Below are 16,763 nucleotides of genomic sequence, written 5' to 3' on the forward strand. Positions count from 1 at the left end.
GGAAAGGGATGGGTTTGGGTTGTTTATTTTATTATTGTTGCCAAACAAAACGGTCGTCTGGTGCTCGTTTACTGTCTGCTTTGATGCACGCGTTGATCATTTCTCTTCTTCCATTGCGTACATTTAATTCCGAGGTATGGCAGAGCGGACGTTGAATTAAAAATAACAGTAGCGATGTTTTTCACGTTTTTGCCAAGCAGTGACAATCTGCCATGTGTGCGGTTTTGATAAGGCCACAGTCGATAAGAAACATTGAGCGAGGCTGTTTGATTCAGGGGTTTGTTGTTATCGGAGGTGGTCGAATGTTATAGCCAGTGGAAGGTATCAATAAGGCAAATGTAATGGATGACGGAATAAAAGTTATTGTAGGGTTGATTTAACAAACTTTAACAGGTTAATTTAGGTTAATTTTCGGTTCTTTAAGCATTCTTGCAATAATAAAGATTAATACAGGATATCTCAACCCTGCTCAATACCATGAGCTACCAGCTCAAACCTAATTTATGGTGAATGAAAAACATAGTATAAACAAGTCGTTCTTCTCATTTTGTGCAACAACCGATATCGGACCTTTACCATCAATGGGTAAATTATTATGGGTGATTTATTGATTACCTCCAGCAGGATAGTTAGTCCGCCAGTACTGTCTGGAGAGCACGATCCATACGGGAGTTCATGACGGGCATATTTCTCAGGGCTTGGCAAAAAACTGCCTGTGAAGATGCTTACTATCCATGAAGCTAACCTTGAACAGCTCGTAAAAGATTAAGTTAATCCTGCTCGAATTCTCCGACGCAACTAGAAAAGTGTGTTTGACACATATTTCCCAACTAAATATGTGCTGTGTGAATGTGGCCAAAGGACATCGACATTGACCTGATAATTCGACATCAAGTCGAATCGAGATACCGATAAAGTGCTCAACCGAGATACTAGTGTCCATGTTCGACATTTAAACTTTCAAATACCATAGGAATGATTCGAGTGGTCGTGTCTTTGGCACTTCATACGGAGCTATAGCTTCAAGACTATCTCGACATCAAAAACTCCGCATAAATAAGTCAAGCTCCAATTATAGAGGCCATAGAACTTACAAATTACATCTAAGCAGTTAGCTATTATCATGTCTACCAATGATCTCGATCACAGCTCGATTACGTACGTTGGGAGTACCACACATGAGCTTCTATCGATGCTATATAGACGTTGTTGATCTTGAATTCAGAATATTATTGTGAAATATGATTTAAGAGTAAAGAATTGGAGCTTTTGCTTTAAACTGGCTGTAGAAACTACTGTATGTTTAATTAATTTAAACAGTGTCCTATGCTTGGTCAATAATTTGCAATAAATACAGTAAATGACTGAGATACATGTTCGATTACAATTTAAATTGTATCAAGACTGAATAGCTCATTAGTTGTGCCAGTTGCAAGTACAAGTGATACCAGTTGTCAAATGGTCTTTTAAAACATGTCCTCTGGCAATTTTTAACAAATTAATCGTTGGTATGTGTGGTTCCAAGAACATTGATGATGAGATTTATGATCATAATTTTGATTTAACTAGGATCCAGTACCATCCCCTTTCTGGCACAGCTCATCGACTGATGTAAACGAAAATTGAGCAACTTTTGTACCAGAACCGTGCTATATTTCTCCTGTTCAAAGTTACACCTCATTCCTACTGCTCGCCCTCAGCTGCTCCGCCTTCCGATCGATGAAACCATCCCAGGCCAGTTGGAATTTCCCGAGCGCCACCTCCTTCTCCCGATCGCTCATTAAGCTGTAGCGTATGGAGTTGAGGGCCAGCTTTTTAAACACGCGCAAATCCTGCCCGACCGTCGTCATGCCGAGAAACGCCATGTAAAAGTCGTGACTCAGTGGTGCAGCGCGCCAGAAGGACGGATCATCGGACGACACGACCAGCGGAAAGTCGGACGCAAACAGTACGCTGGCCGGGTGATTCCGATGGTCGGCTACCAGCCGGAGCACCTGATTCGAGACGGGATTGATTTCGACGCAAATGTTGCGCTGCCGAACCTTTTCCAGCAGCAGCGGATGCTTGAGCAGCGAGTAGCCATGCCCGATGCGTTTCGTGCCGAGCATGATGGCATCGAACTGGGAAAATGAAATAAAACAAAAATACAGTTTCAGTACTTTACCGGGAGCTGCTCCTCCGACAGCACACAATCCATACCAAATTGCCATCCGATGGCATGCCGTTCCAGTTGGTTTCGCCCGCATGGAACACAAAGTTGATGGACGCGGGCAGCTCGAGCAGTTGGGGCACAAAATCCAGCAGCTGGCGGCCCAGGTCCTCCTGGCCGACAAGGTCGAACGCTACCACGTAGTCATCGTGCAGGCGGTGTAACCGTTCGGCAAGGCTCAGGTATTGATCCATCGTCTGGTTGTCGACCAGTCGCAACGGCGCGTAGATGAACTTCGTACCGGCAAACCGTGGATGGGTGGCTTTGAACTCCTCTGTGATTGTGCGATAGATTTGTACCACCTCCTCCGGCCCGTAAGTCTTGCCGTCCAGGTCGTACAGCTGCAAATATTGGCGAAATGAAGTTGGGGGCTTTATTTTTAGCAATCGCCGACGGCCCTTCAAAACGATGAGCGAGTCATTTTAAGGGGAAAAAAGCTGCACCGTTTTAATATCGTTTGCACTTGTACCAAATATTACAGAAAAATGGTTACTGGAGCATTGGAAATTGGATGTTTGAGAATAGCAATAACGATTATTGTGTGTTTGATTTCATCGGCTCATCAGTGGTACCAAGTTTGATCTCTGTTACGTATTGAAATATTTCAAACCCCATTAAATGACCTTCCTAGGGCGGTGAAACGGTCTAAAAATCTCTCCAAAGTGCCAGTAGCAACCTGATAAGCATGTTACCTAATGGTGCTGTTACAACAATAAGCCACTTTGTCTCGCTTTAAGACACCTCACGGTGCGTGACGTTATGCCACAATGCTACCTGGCTAGCCCCAGGTCCCCTTCGGACGGAGACCACACCACATGGAGACACAAAAACCCATCAATCATTGGTGTTGACAGTCAAATAGACTTCCCGAGACTCGTCTCAAGCTTACAGCGAGCCCTTACCGTAGGAAGTAGTCCGCGAAACTCCAGATACAGCACATTGTCCTCGTGGAACTCCCGCAGCGCCTCCCGGAAGTAAAACTCCCACACGGGCCGGTACGTAACGATGGGATTGAACGCCAGAAAGATCTGACTAAACCGATCCCACACATCGTTGATGCTGTGGTACGCGGTCTGCGGGTCCGGCGTGTACAGTGAGAATAGCTGCCGGACGTGCTCATCGTACCTGGCCGGGCCCATCCTTTCTCGGACGGTTTGCACCAGCTCCCAGTCATCATCATCATCATCGTTATGCTTATTTCCTCGCTGGGGCGCTGTAGGTTTCGTGCGGGAGAAAAGAAATTCGGGCTGCCGGCCGTGCTCGAAACAGCCACGCTGCCACAGGTGTGGTTGATAGGTGGCTTTCACGATCACTTCCGTACTGGCCAGGGCGGTATCGTGTGCATGCAGCACCGCTCCCTTCGGTAGCTCGCGCACGAACCGAAACAGTGGCGATGCGTTAATCTGGTCCAGCACTTCGAAGAAGTGGCGTGCGGGTGAAAAGTTGAACGGATTGGTGTAGCCCTTCTCGAGCTCTTGGCGCTTCAGGTCCATCAGGTGATTGTTCACGAGGATCTCGTTACCGGCGAGTGGGATGTCGGCACCGAATGCAAGGTCGGCTTCCTCGGAGGCTAGCAGGGCGCGCTGGTACCGATAATCCTCCGGTGATGGACGCGAAGGTCGCTCAATGATGGTGTGTGCCTCCGGGGAAGGGAGTAGCGCCAGCCAGCAGCACAACAATAGCAAGCTAATGATACGAGAGGGAGTGGTTTATAGACGAAGAAGGGAGGACATTCAATGATAATGAACATTTCAATAAAAGTTTAAACTAGATATATGGAAAGTATATTTCTAGTTACGTGCTTACATAAAATGTAGATAAAGTTCAAAGTGCTTTTATCCCCCATGTTTCATGGCAAGCAAGAAGCAGACACAATTTAACCACCCATTTAAAAGACGAATTGATTCTTTCTTCGATTACACATATAAAACTTTAAAAAGGAGCAGTTTTCTAACTAGTAATTTACAGTCGTTGCTTTTAAATTTTGGTTCATATTCAGCTATTTTTGTCCTTGGAGTATGCAAACTTTTGCACTTAAGCAGAAATCGTAATTATTTCACGATTTTGTTTTTGCAGATTTATGGTAACTTTTGTGTGAGTTTTGAAAGGCAATAAAAAGGCTTTAGTTAGATTATATTTTATTGTAAAAACATTGTTTGATAAAATTATAAATGGAAAAGACTTTTCATGAAGTGAACTCAAAATTCGAGTTAAATTTAACTCAATAACTAACACAAATAACTTCTTCTTCTTCTATTTGGCTAAACGTCCTACGTGGACATGCTGGCCTATGCAGGCTTTCGAGACTTAATTCATTACCATGCAGCCGGATAGTTGACGACTGTACCATTGGGCCGCCCTAAAACACTTATAAATTATTTACTTGCAAATCAATCATCCAAATAGACAAGCAAAATAGGCATCAAATTCATGTTTCATCAAAAAAGCATAAAATAACCGCTCTTTAGGAACGAACAAACTTTCGATAAATGTTTTCCCTGTATATAGGTTAGGTTTCCACACTCATGTGCATCTTTTTTTCACTCATGAGGCCCAAATTCACTATCATCACACATAGCTGCAGCACAGTTTGCGTTTTATATTTCTTCCATCCCCTGCATCCGTCAGCGACTCCGAATGTGCCATTCGAGTGTGTAATTTGTTTGTGCAGCAGCAACCGTTGATTGTACGGGCAGGAGGATGCAATCATCAACACCTCCCAAAAAAAGCTCCATAATGCACTGTGCTGCATTTCACACCAAACAAAAAAAGTCTGCCTTTTGATAGCGAAAAAGCAGCCAGCCAGCAGCCGAATCGTTATGTTGGTGCCGTGCCAGTCCACGGGCGGGCTGCAAATTTGTAGCAATCGGAAGCAGCCACCGTGTATAGCGGGCCGGATATGCACGTTTGAAATCTGTCAGCGTGCAAAATCACCGCGAAATGCCGTCAATCAATCGAGGGTTTGAAATTTGCACAAAGCTTGCACCGGGCAAGGCCACTGGCAGGCTAGGAAGCCGGATGTGAACGGTTTGTTCTCGCGGTTCGTGGCACCTTTTCTTTGCCGCGCTAATGGTTTGACGTCCTGTTTCATTTTGACGGGAAAACACACACACTCACACACGTGGAAAATCACACTCACTTACACACACACACACGTACCTGCTCGAACATGTCAATTTTGGTTGAAAAACGATCGTTCTGCAGCGGAATGCCGTTGGTTGCTTTGCGAGTCGCGCCATCGTCGTCGTCACGCTAGAGGCTAGAAAAAAGTGTGTCCGCCGCACGCCGTTCGCTGTGATCTTTTTGATCTCTTAATCAAGCGCCGTACGGGAGCGCTGGACGGGATTGGAATAGCTCCAACCGTTCCGTCGAAAGGTTGGAAAGTCAACCGTTTCCTGTGACGAGGTTTTGTGTGTTTTGCAGCACGCGGCCGTACTCGGGACGGCTGCCACGAATGAACTGCCACCGAATGAACTGACGCTGGACGGTGCCGGCTGGTGCGGTACTTGCTTATAAACCGCACACACATACAGTGCGTGCGTGTGTGTGTGTGTGAAAAACACAATCCGATGCTGTTCAAGCCGCCCTTTGTGGGTTTGATGCTGGTTTGGGGGCAGGTTTGCCTTCAATAGGCACCGACTGTACTAATGTGTAGCACGCGAGCATAATAGTGTGTGCGTTCTTACTGATCTCAATTTCTCCCGCACGATGCTTTGTGTGCCGGTTGGTGGTGGTGGTGGCGTTGGTGGTTGTGGAAGCTGTGCCACCCGTTAGTAAATCGTGCGAGCCATTAACAAACAAACAATCGAAGCGGTTGATAAGCGGGCCTAGCATTTGGGAGGGGGAGCATTTTTCCCCGCATAAGGGGGCACTAACCGCCACACGTCAGAGAGGCAAAACTGACATTTTCATACGTCGAGTGAGTAGTAATTAATCAAAACAATGTACTATGATTTTATTTGAATCAATGCGTGTACAGTGACACTGAAAGTGAGTTAGTTCAAATTAATTTCAAAAATTAAAAAAAAAAAACAATAAATTACATAATTTATATAGGAAATGATCATTTTGCTCAGAAGTACATGCGTTGTTCACACTGGTCATCTCATAAAAAAGTTTGTGGAAAAGTTTTTACTGATTCTGGGGGCCTTCACGATTCTAGTTAGTTTTTTTTTTGTATGGAGTTTGACAGTTGGAGGCTGAAATCATGTTAACACTCCATACAAAACCACACAAAAAACTAGCCTGCAATTTTTAGTCAAGATTATTCTAGCCACAAAGCTAGAATTAGATTCGAGTACCTGCTCGAAAACACGGTTTTGTTAACATTTATCCCAAGGTGCATTAAAGAAATCAGGTGATCGAATCTGGAATCAAAGTGTATGTAGTGCAGGTGGTCTCATAGCATTTTTTTATAACCAAATTTGAATATCACTTTTTGACAGAACGAGTGAATTTTTTTGCTCCAACGAGCTTTCTGGAGGCTTGACGAATACTCAAAACACTCTTAAAATCTTCATTAAGAAGCAGAAGCGATAAAAATCAGTCTTCTAAATTCATACACCTTGGGATAAGCCCACCTGTATATTATACAGGTGTCCCCCCAGGTACGACTGTATTTGGGACCGAAAAAATGTCCCAAAGCAAGGCGTATGTCGAAAAGGTCGTATGTCGAATATCTATGAAAATAAAGTTTATAATCGAAGTTGAAGAGTTGGAATTTATGATATCGTTCATTTTATTCAAAATAATATTCTATAATGTATGAATTATATTTTAAAACCCGTACACAATATAGATATTCAAGATAGGGTAGTTGTGGAATCTTTGGAAATGAGTGTATAACGGTTATCAGCCCAAATATTCAAAAAAAAATACATCAATTTCTTGTCAATAACAACTTTGAACTGTCAGAATCAAAATCTTCGTATCTGCGAATCGTAGGGTGACGCCTGTACTCACTTAGAAAGCTGCTCGAAAACTGCTATACAATGCAAACAGCTGACAGGCTGAAATTTCAGCCTACGAGCTTCAAACGGAAAGGGCCCCTCTGTCAGAAAGTGACGTTAAAATATGCTTATGGAGTTCGCTTTGAGACCAATTGGTTTCCAGGAATTTTAGTTAATAATGAGGCATTTCTTTTTGCAAAAATGTATGTCAATACAACGAAAAGAGAACAAACGAAAGCTTGATTTGGACATTTATTGGGGTATTAGGGACTGCTTTACATTGATTCGGTTTCATTTTAAATCGCATTGATTTTGCTTTGAATAAACCCCTGAATGTTGTTTGTGTTGTTGTGTTTTACACTTAGGAGTCCACAATGAATGATATTTCGGAGAAAGTGGTATATTTATAGCATTTTATCAATCTTTAGCAAAGAAATTCAAATCACAACAATTCGAGTAAAAATTTAATTTTGTTGGTCACTGTAAGATTACACATGACATCGTAAGGAAAATACGTTTAAAAAAAAGTATCAATGATGTAGCAGGCGTAAAGCAGAGCCAAATATTCCTATGGGACAGCTGCAGCGTTCAATATATATTATAGTTTAATTAAACACTCACGATCACATAATCAGCTTATGCAGTCATCCTCATATGTCTAAACAACCCCATTTACCTTTGATTCCGTTGAACTAGAAACAAAACAAACAACACGCGACTTCCATACTGTATTTAAACTTACTTTTTAATTATGATTTTATGACAACAAATCCCATTATTGGTCGCAATAATGGAAACCAACACGATTAGCTTTATTTAATTAGCCACCCGTACGCAGAACCTGGCCGGTGTTTCCACTGCCCCTTTCGTTCTGCAGGATACGGAGCGCAGCAAAAACACGAATCCATCAGCTGTAATTTTCCCGCCGGACAATGGTTTTCTGGTATAGTTTGGACGATTGATTACACTCACCGGTGGCTGTGAATGATTTACATTGTCATCGAAGCTGTGGATCGTCAACAGTGAAGGGATGTGGTTGCGTTGGTGCGTTGGGTCAACGCGGACAGGCGGTTCCGATTAAAAGTTTAACGGCTAGCGCCAACTCAGCGCTACGCGATGCACGTGTGTGCTGGCGGAAGTGTGTCACTGAAGGGCTGAAAATAAAAACAAAACACAGAACCAAAAAACCACACAAACACACAGACACACGGTGATGTAAAATAAAGTGCTCCCAAAACGGGGGACTCCTTCCCCCGGTTTGTCGGGGTGGCTTAATTGATTTAGCAATTTGCTCTGGTTTTATTGATGTTAATTTTGTCAACATGTAGTTTGCTGTATCTCGCCCATGTTGCTGCCCTTTTTGGACTGCTTTCCTTAAAGGGCCCATCATGTATGTGTGTGTGTGTTTTATACATATCCGTGTGTGTGTCTATGTTTACATTACGCTGCTCCACTTGCAAGGTCCTATTTACACGCCCAGGCTGCCGAAGCTTTAGAAGGGACAGCAAATGTTACCGACATCGTCCGGGTCGAAGCACCAGCCGGAAGGGAAGCAGATCACATTCAGCGCCACAAACGCGTACACATCCAGCTCCGACAGACCGTAAGCGATCATAAAGTGGTCCAACAGGTTGAGGGAAAAATGTTCCGGCTCAGCCGCGTCCTGCAGCAGCGTGCGGGTGGGGAAAAGGTGCACAAAGGCTCTGTTTAGAGATATTCCTGGGATTTACAGCGGCAATGCGGCTACCACCAGATGCATGAAGCAGTATGTATGATGCAAAGCGGGGAATCTTCTGCCATGTGCATTTATGAGAATCGATGTGTAGGTTAGCTTGCTGGAATGTTATTTTTGGCATCATGTCCGCCCGCCCAGCTAAAGGGAGTGTGAGCGTCCACTCAGAAAGGGCAGCAGATGTTTCCAATGTCACTCGTGTCGATGCATCCGGACCGGTAGCAAACGATCGAATATCTAATGAACGATGGGCCAGTGACGACAACGGCAGCAGCGGGTGATAATAGCTTCGTGCTGTTCGGTTCTTCCACCAGCTCCAGATGATTTTCACTTACGCTGGGCTGTGGAAGAGATGACATACGTTTACAAGCCACCCAAGCGTCCGAAGCGATGCAAAAAGTGAAGAAGCAAAATCGTTCGTTTCTGCACCGACAGCAGAACTTTAGCGGATGAAATTGATCTGTCTGCTGGGAAACGGGAAGCAAAAGAAAAACGATAGTCGAAAAGCTGATTGCTTTCTTGCGCCGGGTTTGGGTGATAAATTATTTCACCCAAACACACACACACTCACACAGAGGTATGAGAAAGTGAAAAATCTATGTATTAATCAACATTCCACTCCTCCTCGGTCACGATGTTTGCCGTCTGTTGATGAGCGGGCAACTATCAACCGGAATGCAAATAGCGACATCATACGCTCGAAGTCAAAATCGAAGCAAACGGAAATGCAAACGGATGCAGTTATTTGAGATGAATGTGAATGTGTGGGTGTGTGTTTTTTTCTCCCTGCAATGGGTTCGATTTGGAGGTGCCGAGTGGGGTGGATTTGAGCGAACATGAATCATACTGCTGGTAGCCATTGGTCCGTTATCGAGCTGGCAGGAAATCATTATCGATTCACTGTGTGTGCGCAGGACGTTTCATCGATTGGCCTGCCGGCACTGAAGCAAGGGACGATGGTTGAATAATCATCATTCGAGGGGGGTTCTGTGTAGGTAAAATGTTCAAGTAGAAATAGTTACGGAATCGAACGTGTGTGCAGTAAAGGGATTCTGGAAGGAGTATTCCGAAATGCGAAATGAAAAGAGGAACCTGTTGATGTTGGGTGATATATTTTCGTTTCGTTCGGTGCCTTTTGATTACCGGATGTAACAGATTTTCGTCGAACGAGAGCGCTAGTCTGCTCACGTACTATTGATTAATATGAGTTTAAATGGTTGTAAATGGTTCAAAGAGTTTTCTGAGAAATCGGTCTCAATGAGCCAAAGTTGCATCCATTTAGAGTGCAATTTATGTAACTGGCAAATCTATTCACAGTAGCTTACTGAGTCGAATATATAGCTCTATTGTATTTGTATCGTAACCTATTGATCGTTTTAAATGAAGCTTAATTCATACTAAAAGCTTTGTCTTTTGTGATAAAATTATATTACTATTGATTGTATCCTTTTGTTCCGGAAAAAAAATTACATCCACGAAAGATTATAATTATGGAGCGTTAAACGTTGATCAAATGAGCATCAGATAGTTGTTAAAGGCGCCACTACCGTGTTCAATAACAGGCAAAATCGATCGAGCCGAGGATTTGCCTTTATAGATAAATTCGTTTTTGGACGAGACAAAGATAGAATAAAAAAACGGAGCATTACTTTTTGCCTAACATACAATTAACATTATATGAAAAGTTTCCATTTCATTTTATATTGTAGCAGCTGTGTAAAAGTGGACTGCACCATTAGTTTAGTAAGCCATATTACCTTAAACCGAAAAGAAATTGAGCTCAATAACGGGGCCCTAAACTATACTAGGCAATTTTTTTGAATAGAGTTTGACAGTTGGCAACTGAAATCAGGTCAAAACTCCATACAAAACCACACTCAACACCGCCTGCGATTTTCAGCCTAGATTATTTCAGCCTCAAAGCTAGAATTAGATTCGAAAAAAAGTCATAACAAGGTCGAGTTATCCATTCACCCCAAGGTGCATTCTGATCTCTTGAATGATCTCTTGGTGATGGAATCTAGACTGCTATACAATGCAAACAGCTGACAGGCTGAAATAGTAGCCTACGATCTTCAAACGCTTAAACGCGGCCCAATATCTAATTTGTAAAGATAATAGTTTACAAATCTCAAAATAAATCTAAGCCGTGGGAAAAAATAAGGTGGCTGTGGAAATTTTATAATTATTTGTCTGCTTCTTCATCACGAGTGTTCCTTACCACATGATGAGAAAATTTATTAAACGATCATTCTAAACCGCTCGCAACCTTGCAGCGTTCCAAACCATGCAACGCAGCCCCTGAGCAGCATAACCTCCCCAGCGTCTATTATTGGCATAACCGGCGCCAAGGGTTGGCAATTTCGCTGCATTCGCCGCCTTCTAAGACGCTTTTAAGTGTGGTTATAAAATTTCTCTCTCACACACACACAGCTTTGCACCGCGCAGAACGTAACGTTTTACGAGCCTTGTGCTGGAACGACACACTCCGGAAAGGCTGTCCGCATCCGGCGACCGAAGCATCGGCGCGCAGCACTGCACAACCCAAGACGGCACCGTTCGGCGCTTATGGATTGAGGAAAATTAATTTATATTTAAATTTTCATCTTTGCCGCCAGCCCCGGTGGTCGCCACGGTGAAGGTAACCAACCGTGGCAGGTCAGCCGGATCATTGCAGCGGGGACGCACGTGAAAGCTCTACCGCTGCGAATGCTGCCACGAAACCATACACAGCACGACTCGCAGCGCCGGCGAGGGTGGCTCGTTTGCACCGGGACGGCTTGATGCCATTTTGGACGGATTAAGCTGCTGTGCGGAAAATTTCATACCCGATCTGCATCATAAACACACGCACACAAACTCACTAGAGATGGCGAATTGCACGAGACAGCCGAGCAGAGCTACGGGGGTTTGTCGTACCAGAAAGCAGTACCACTGAAGCACAAGACGCGAGGGCATGGCTTTTATAGTCCACTTTTGGCCAAACCCTTGTGACCTGATAAAGGAAGCAGTAATGCTGCTTTATCGAGCTACTCAAACCTAGGAGTAAGTTTCAGCAAGGGCAAGAGGCAATGCGACCAATCTTGCGAACTGGCCAGACTCGGGACAGCTTTAATGAACTGTGCAAATTGATTCCGGTGAAACTACTCAAAGTTTTCTTGCAAAAGTTGCTGCCGGTGTTAGAAGGGTGGTGGTGAACCGAGAACCATGCCACCCGCTGGTCGAGATGTCAATCGAAAAGAACAAAGCAGCAGACACAGTACTGACAGGAAATGGAGTGAAGACGACGACTGATCGAGTGGCAGACGAAGCGCATGGGGAGCGCGAAATGTATGGTAGAGTTTATCAAAAACTTTGCCCTTCTTGTGGCGACTGAACTTCGTACCTTTTGGATTAGTTTTGTCCTGTTTGGAGAGTTCCATTCGTCATTGACACCGATTGGGGTGTGGTAATGCAAGTGTTAATGAAAGGAAGCTGGCGTTTTTCAGTTTGCAGGTTCTTTGAAACTATCTGTCAGTAAGAGTGCATCGCGCTATTGATTGATTATTTGGTACATTGTTGTATCTATTTCATAGTTTTGTTTCTTCAAGGTAGAGTTATACTAGCAGCTTACCAAAATGCATAGTAAAAAAAAAAACAGTAAATGCGAATCGTAGATATCAACCTTTATTCAAGCTTATAAGGACTAATGTAATAAAGGTTGTTTCAAAGCAATAATGATAAATGATCAGTGCTTCTCTCCTTCAACTGGAACATTCATCGTTTTTGACATACTCTGATAACTCTTGTTATCAAGTTCGTATATTGATTGATTAGTTGATACGTTAGAGTGTAAGAGTTTCCTCGTCAAAGGATTAATTAACTGATAATTAAACGATGGATCCCTTTCATCTGTCAACGCTCCATTTCGGCATCCGTTCTACCATCTGCAATGACCAAGCTCGTAGTCACACCCGTTAGCACATTACAAACCCGACATTTGTCGGGCCGTAATTGAGTGGCAAAATGCAGTTCTCCTGTTCGAAAAGGTCCGATTTCTAATCGAAGAGGAACGACACTTCAAACCCTCTTTTCCCCTTGAACCCATTCCATAACCATTCATCGACACAAAAGCTTCCCAGACGACAGACACGAAGACACTATTCAGATAAGTTCAGTTGAAAACGAAACAAAATGAGTGGCAAAGAAGTTGAAATCGAGCAGACATGCAACAGAAGCGTAAAAAGAGGAAAGATGCATTTGGTCGAGTAGGGTTCAGACATTTGAATGGTTGACCTTTTCCGTTTGATTTCCATGAAGACTTTCGGTGGTTGGTGGTAGAAAAAACAATATTATGACAAGCGCAAATGAGCGACCCGGTGAGCTGAGGCTGAAGTCATTGGCGAAAGGCAAGCAGGGCAGCGTAACAGTGCCGTCCGATTTCCATCATCCCAATTAAACGCTTGAAGCTCTTGAAGGGCAGAAAAAAGGTTGAATGATTGAAGCTGAGTGTCTCACCTGGAAGGCAACGAACTCAAAGTCCTTCGGTATGCTGCTCGTGTGCCGGGGCAAACGCTCCTCCAGTGCCCTGTCCAGATGGTATTTGATGAAGTTTTCTCGATCTGCCAGGATTGGAATTGGGAGTAGAGAAGAAATATGGTTTAGTCATCGAATCAAGCATCGGATCATGATTGATGCTTTGTCCGGGGGGAGGGGGCACGAAAATCACCGCCAAAGGCACATTCTGCAAATAGCTATGCTATAGCTCTAATCAATCTTTGTCTAAGTACTGTGCCTTTATCGCGCCAGGGGGTCTTTTGGCAGCTGCACCGGCACTCTTCGAGGACGGTGGGTTTTGCAAACTTTGCGCAATTAGTTAACAGCTATTTCGGGAAAGCTTGTTTCAGTAGATCATACAGAGTGAAATACCTGCTGAGGTGCTGGGCATTGAATCTCGTTGGATAATTAATGAAGAGAGTCTTGTGTTAAGGTTAATCCTGACGGACATTCAAAGTTCCTCTTGTTTTTAAGCGCCTGAAAGTATGCAAACTATGTTTTGATCTTCGGTAATTAATTAGAAAACTATTTCTTGCTTTAGGACGCTCAATCTAAACCGTAAGAAATAACTTTAGAATATCAATTAAATGAAATTATACGTATGTTAAACACTGACTAGGATGTCTCACACAAAACTAACTACTAATTAAGCCCTTAGCAATATAGCTCAAATAATTAAATTATCATTACTGCGCATAATGGCACCTATTCGCAAACAAGGTAAAGCAAGCATTACCAATAAAAAAAAAAGTTTAAATATGCCTGAAAAACCCACCCCGTTTTGGCCCACTTTCGCATGAATCATGAGAAAACTGCCACCCCAATCGAACGTGGTTTAATCGATCAAATTTAGCTCCATCAATAAATCATGCCCCGACCAATCAGCCACACACGCACGTGAACCAATTATGGGTGATAACGAGCTCGATTGATAAATTAAAGATAAACCAAAGCGGACGACACAAACCGAGGTGAAATGAAGCCGGCAGGATGGCCAGTAATCCTTCTATTGTGTGTTGCCTTTCTACTTGTAACACAGCAAATGCAACGGCCTGTGCTTAGTGACAATAGTAATGGGTCATTTTGAATCACCACCATCATCACACCGGGCACATTGGATTGTCCGGGAATGGACAATAATTGCATTCGCCCGCAGCCATGCGTGGCCAATGTGTGTTGGGAAAACTAATTCCAAACATTCATCGAGCCACCGGGTTTGACGGAGCGAGGCGCAATTAAAACTAATAAAAGCAGTTGAAAGTTGGTTGCAACGCCACGCCGGGCTTAGCGCTTTCAACTGCTGGGGAAAGACGTTTGAGCGGTACGGATCACCCTTACCTTCCGGTGCAACGGCATCAAAGTACTGTTGGGCGGGCGTGGCCGTTGATTTGGCTGGTGGTGCAGCATGTCGCTGGTAGTGGACGGTGGTGGCCGCATTTGCGGTGCAAAGTTTTCCCACTAATCCTACGACGATCAACAGGATGCCCGCAATGCCCGGCAGGCCGGCCACTTGGTTGCGTTTGCATGCTCGTTGGCTGTGCCGCAACATTGCTTCAGCTTTGTCGGCTCTCACACACACACATACACACAACCACGTCTTGGATGCACTTTTCTGGAGGGAAATCCTGTTTCTCGCAACCCCTTTTTCTCGGAAGGATAATGAGCGAATAATGGTGTGGGTCTTCGCAGACCCAAACGTGTAAACGTCTTTTGTGTTGGAAAGGAGGGTGGAAAACTTTCTTCTTCCACCCGTAACCGAAGCCTCTGCCAGAGGCTGGTGAAGTGCTCGTATTAATTACACACACAAAAGTCACACAAGAGTTGGCTCATAAAGCGAGGAAGCAAAGGATAATTGACACACACACATACACGCACGCATACGCATGAACGGGTTCCTTGTTCGCGTCCCAAGGAAAGGAGCAACAATCTTCGGAAACTACACTAATTGACTTTTAGTTTCACCGGCACACAATGGAAATACGAACACTTCTATGATGAGAGGGAGGTGTAGAAAGAGAATCGTGAGGACTGTCGGGGTGGCTGACAATCGACACTTGTTGTTTACGGCACGCCACAAACCGTTCAATTGATGCCTTTCGCTCGCTCCCGGGTCCAGTTAAGGCGAGCGGCGAGGCCTACCGGATCAAGATAATCGCCCGTTAGATGAAAGCTTCCCAGGGCTGGCCAGCAACCTAAGGCTGGGAGGGGCGCTGGTGTGATATGGGATTTTATGAGCCAGCTCCGATAGCAAACACACACACACGCGCACGCAACGTGTTGGCAAGGGCTTGGGCTTTGTTTTGGGCTCATAAAATCATTAATTGCCAATGCCACCGAGATGGCCCGTCTGGTGTGACTGCTCTTTTGCCGGGTTGTGCGGGTGTGTATAGCAAAAGCATGGTGTGAGCAAGGGGTTGGAAGGTGAATTGACGGGGACAGTAATTAATGATGGATCACCGAGACGGGAAATCGAACTCGGGTGCTGCTGTTGTGTTTAATTGTGTGCGAAGAGAGAAGGGAACACAAAAAAGTGACTCGAAAAAGGAAAATGCCTGATAAAAAAAGGATGTCCTGGGTGCATGGAGCATCACCTCATTGTCCGGAAGCTTCTACGTCCTTCGGTTGAAGTGGAACGCTTGATCCGGAGAATCGCCTGATTTCGGGCTCGGTTTCGGTAGCGCGGTCTCACACGCGGCTGACGGGTCTGTCCCTCGATGGCGCTGTTTGACTGGTGTCTGATTTATGGGGTGCCGGTAGGAGGATCACCCCGTGCGATACCGTTAATGTGTAGAGTTTAATTGGTATTTCGTCAAGCTCGGTGTGGGTGCTCGGAGCTGGGAATTATCAGTCAGGATGGAGCGGGGTATAGACACACGCAGACGTAGTTTTGTTCGATAAAAAGGACAACAAGGCAAAGGAAAACCCACCCTACGTCAGATGAAACGTTATGGGGGAAAAAGTTTACAGTTTCACATGGGCGATTCGGGTGGCATTTGTACCGAGAGCGTTATGTTGTCGTTTTTTTGAAAAGCCACGTGCGAGGAGCTTATACTGTGTTATCAGCAGGCAATTGATTTGATCTCGATTACGCAAAAAAATGTGTTTTTCGGAAAGCTATTGATAAAATTAGAGCAAATTTGATAAGATGCTCAAAATAATAAGAGCAAATGATAATAAGAGAAATAAGGTAAGGAAATAAGATGTTGTGGGAATATAATGATGTAAGCATTATAATCAAATGTTAATTATGCAATTATAATATTCATATTAATTATAAATAATAAAATTATTAATTGATTTAAATTGCTTCTCGTTGCCTTATTCCTAAAAACTTTTT

The 16,763-nt window shown here is 44.0% G+C and overlaps 2 protein-coding genes across 3 annotated transcripts; both read right to left on the reverse strand.

The window, feature by feature from the left end:
- Nucleotides 1–1,631: 1,631 nt before the first annotated feature.
- Nucleotides 1,632–5,701, reverse strand: LOC120895197 (adenosine deaminase 2-A-like). Its single transcript, XM_040298315.1, has 4 exons — nt 5,369–5,701; nt 3,112–3,895; nt 2,200–2,550; nt 1,632–2,120 (listed from the first exon to the last, which is right to left on the reverse strand). Exons 1-4 carry the CDS (start codon nt 5,446–5,448, stop codon nt 1,671–1,673), a joined length of 1,665 nt encoding a protein of 554 aa, XP_040154249.1. The 5' UTR covers nt 5,449–5,701; the 3' UTR covers nt 1,632–1,670.
- Nucleotides 5,702–8,374: 2,673 nt separating this feature from the next.
- On the reverse strand, nt 8,375–15,612 carry LOC120897661. Of its 2 annotated transcripts, none has more exons than XM_040302681.1 (3): nt 14,765–15,612; nt 13,388–13,491; nt 8,375–8,821 (listed from the first exon to the last, which is right to left on the reverse strand). In XM_040302681.1, exons 1-3 carry the CDS (start codon nt 14,973–14,975, stop codon nt 8,651–8,653), a joined length of 486 nt encoding a protein of 161 aa, XP_040158615.1. In that variant the 5' UTR covers nt 14,976–15,612; the 3' UTR covers nt 8,375–8,650. The 2 variants fall into 2 exon arrangements, with proteins under 2 accessions (XP_040158615.1, XP_040158614.1); XM_040302680.1 differs by lacking the exon at nt 8,375–8,821 and adding an exon at nt 8,828–9,231.
- Between the last annotated feature and the right edge of the window lie 1,151 nt (nt 15,613–16,763).

Source organism: Anopheles arabiensis, chromosome 2, assembly GCF_016920715.1.
Source record: "Anopheles arabiensis isolate DONGOLA chromosome 2, AaraD3, whole genome shotgun sequence".
In the NCBI taxonomy this organism is placed as follows: Eukaryota; Metazoa; Arthropoda; class Insecta; order Diptera; family Culicidae; genus Anopheles; species Anopheles arabiensis.

Excerpts from the sequence above, each read along its gene's own strand:
- LOC120895197 (XM_040298315.1), bottom strand. The coding sequence starts at position 5,448 with ATGGCGCGACTCGCAAAGCAACCAACGGCATTCCGCTGCAGAACGATC. Across the intron at positions 3,896-5,368 it reads AAATTGACATGTTCGAGCAG|CTTGCTATTGTTGTGCTGCT; the intron begins GTACGTGTGTGT and ends TCGTATCATTAG. Across the intron at positions 2,551-3,111 it reads TTCGCGGACTACTTCCTACG|CTGTACGACCTGGACGGCAA; the intron begins GTAAGGGCTCGC and ends CAATATTTGCAG.
- LOC120897661 (XM_040302680.1), bottom strand. The coding sequence starts at position 14,975 with ATGTTGCGGCACAGCCAACGAGCATGCAAACGCAACCAAGTGGCCGGC. Across the intron at positions 13,492-14,764 it reads TGATGCCGTTGCACCGGAAG|ATCGAGAAAACTTCATCAAA; the intron begins GTAAGGGTGATC and ends CAATCCTGGCAG. Across the intron at positions 9,232-13,387 it reads TTGAGTTCGTTGCCTTCCAG|CCCAGCGTAAGTGAAAATCA; the intron begins GTGAGACACTCA and ends TCTCTTCCACAG.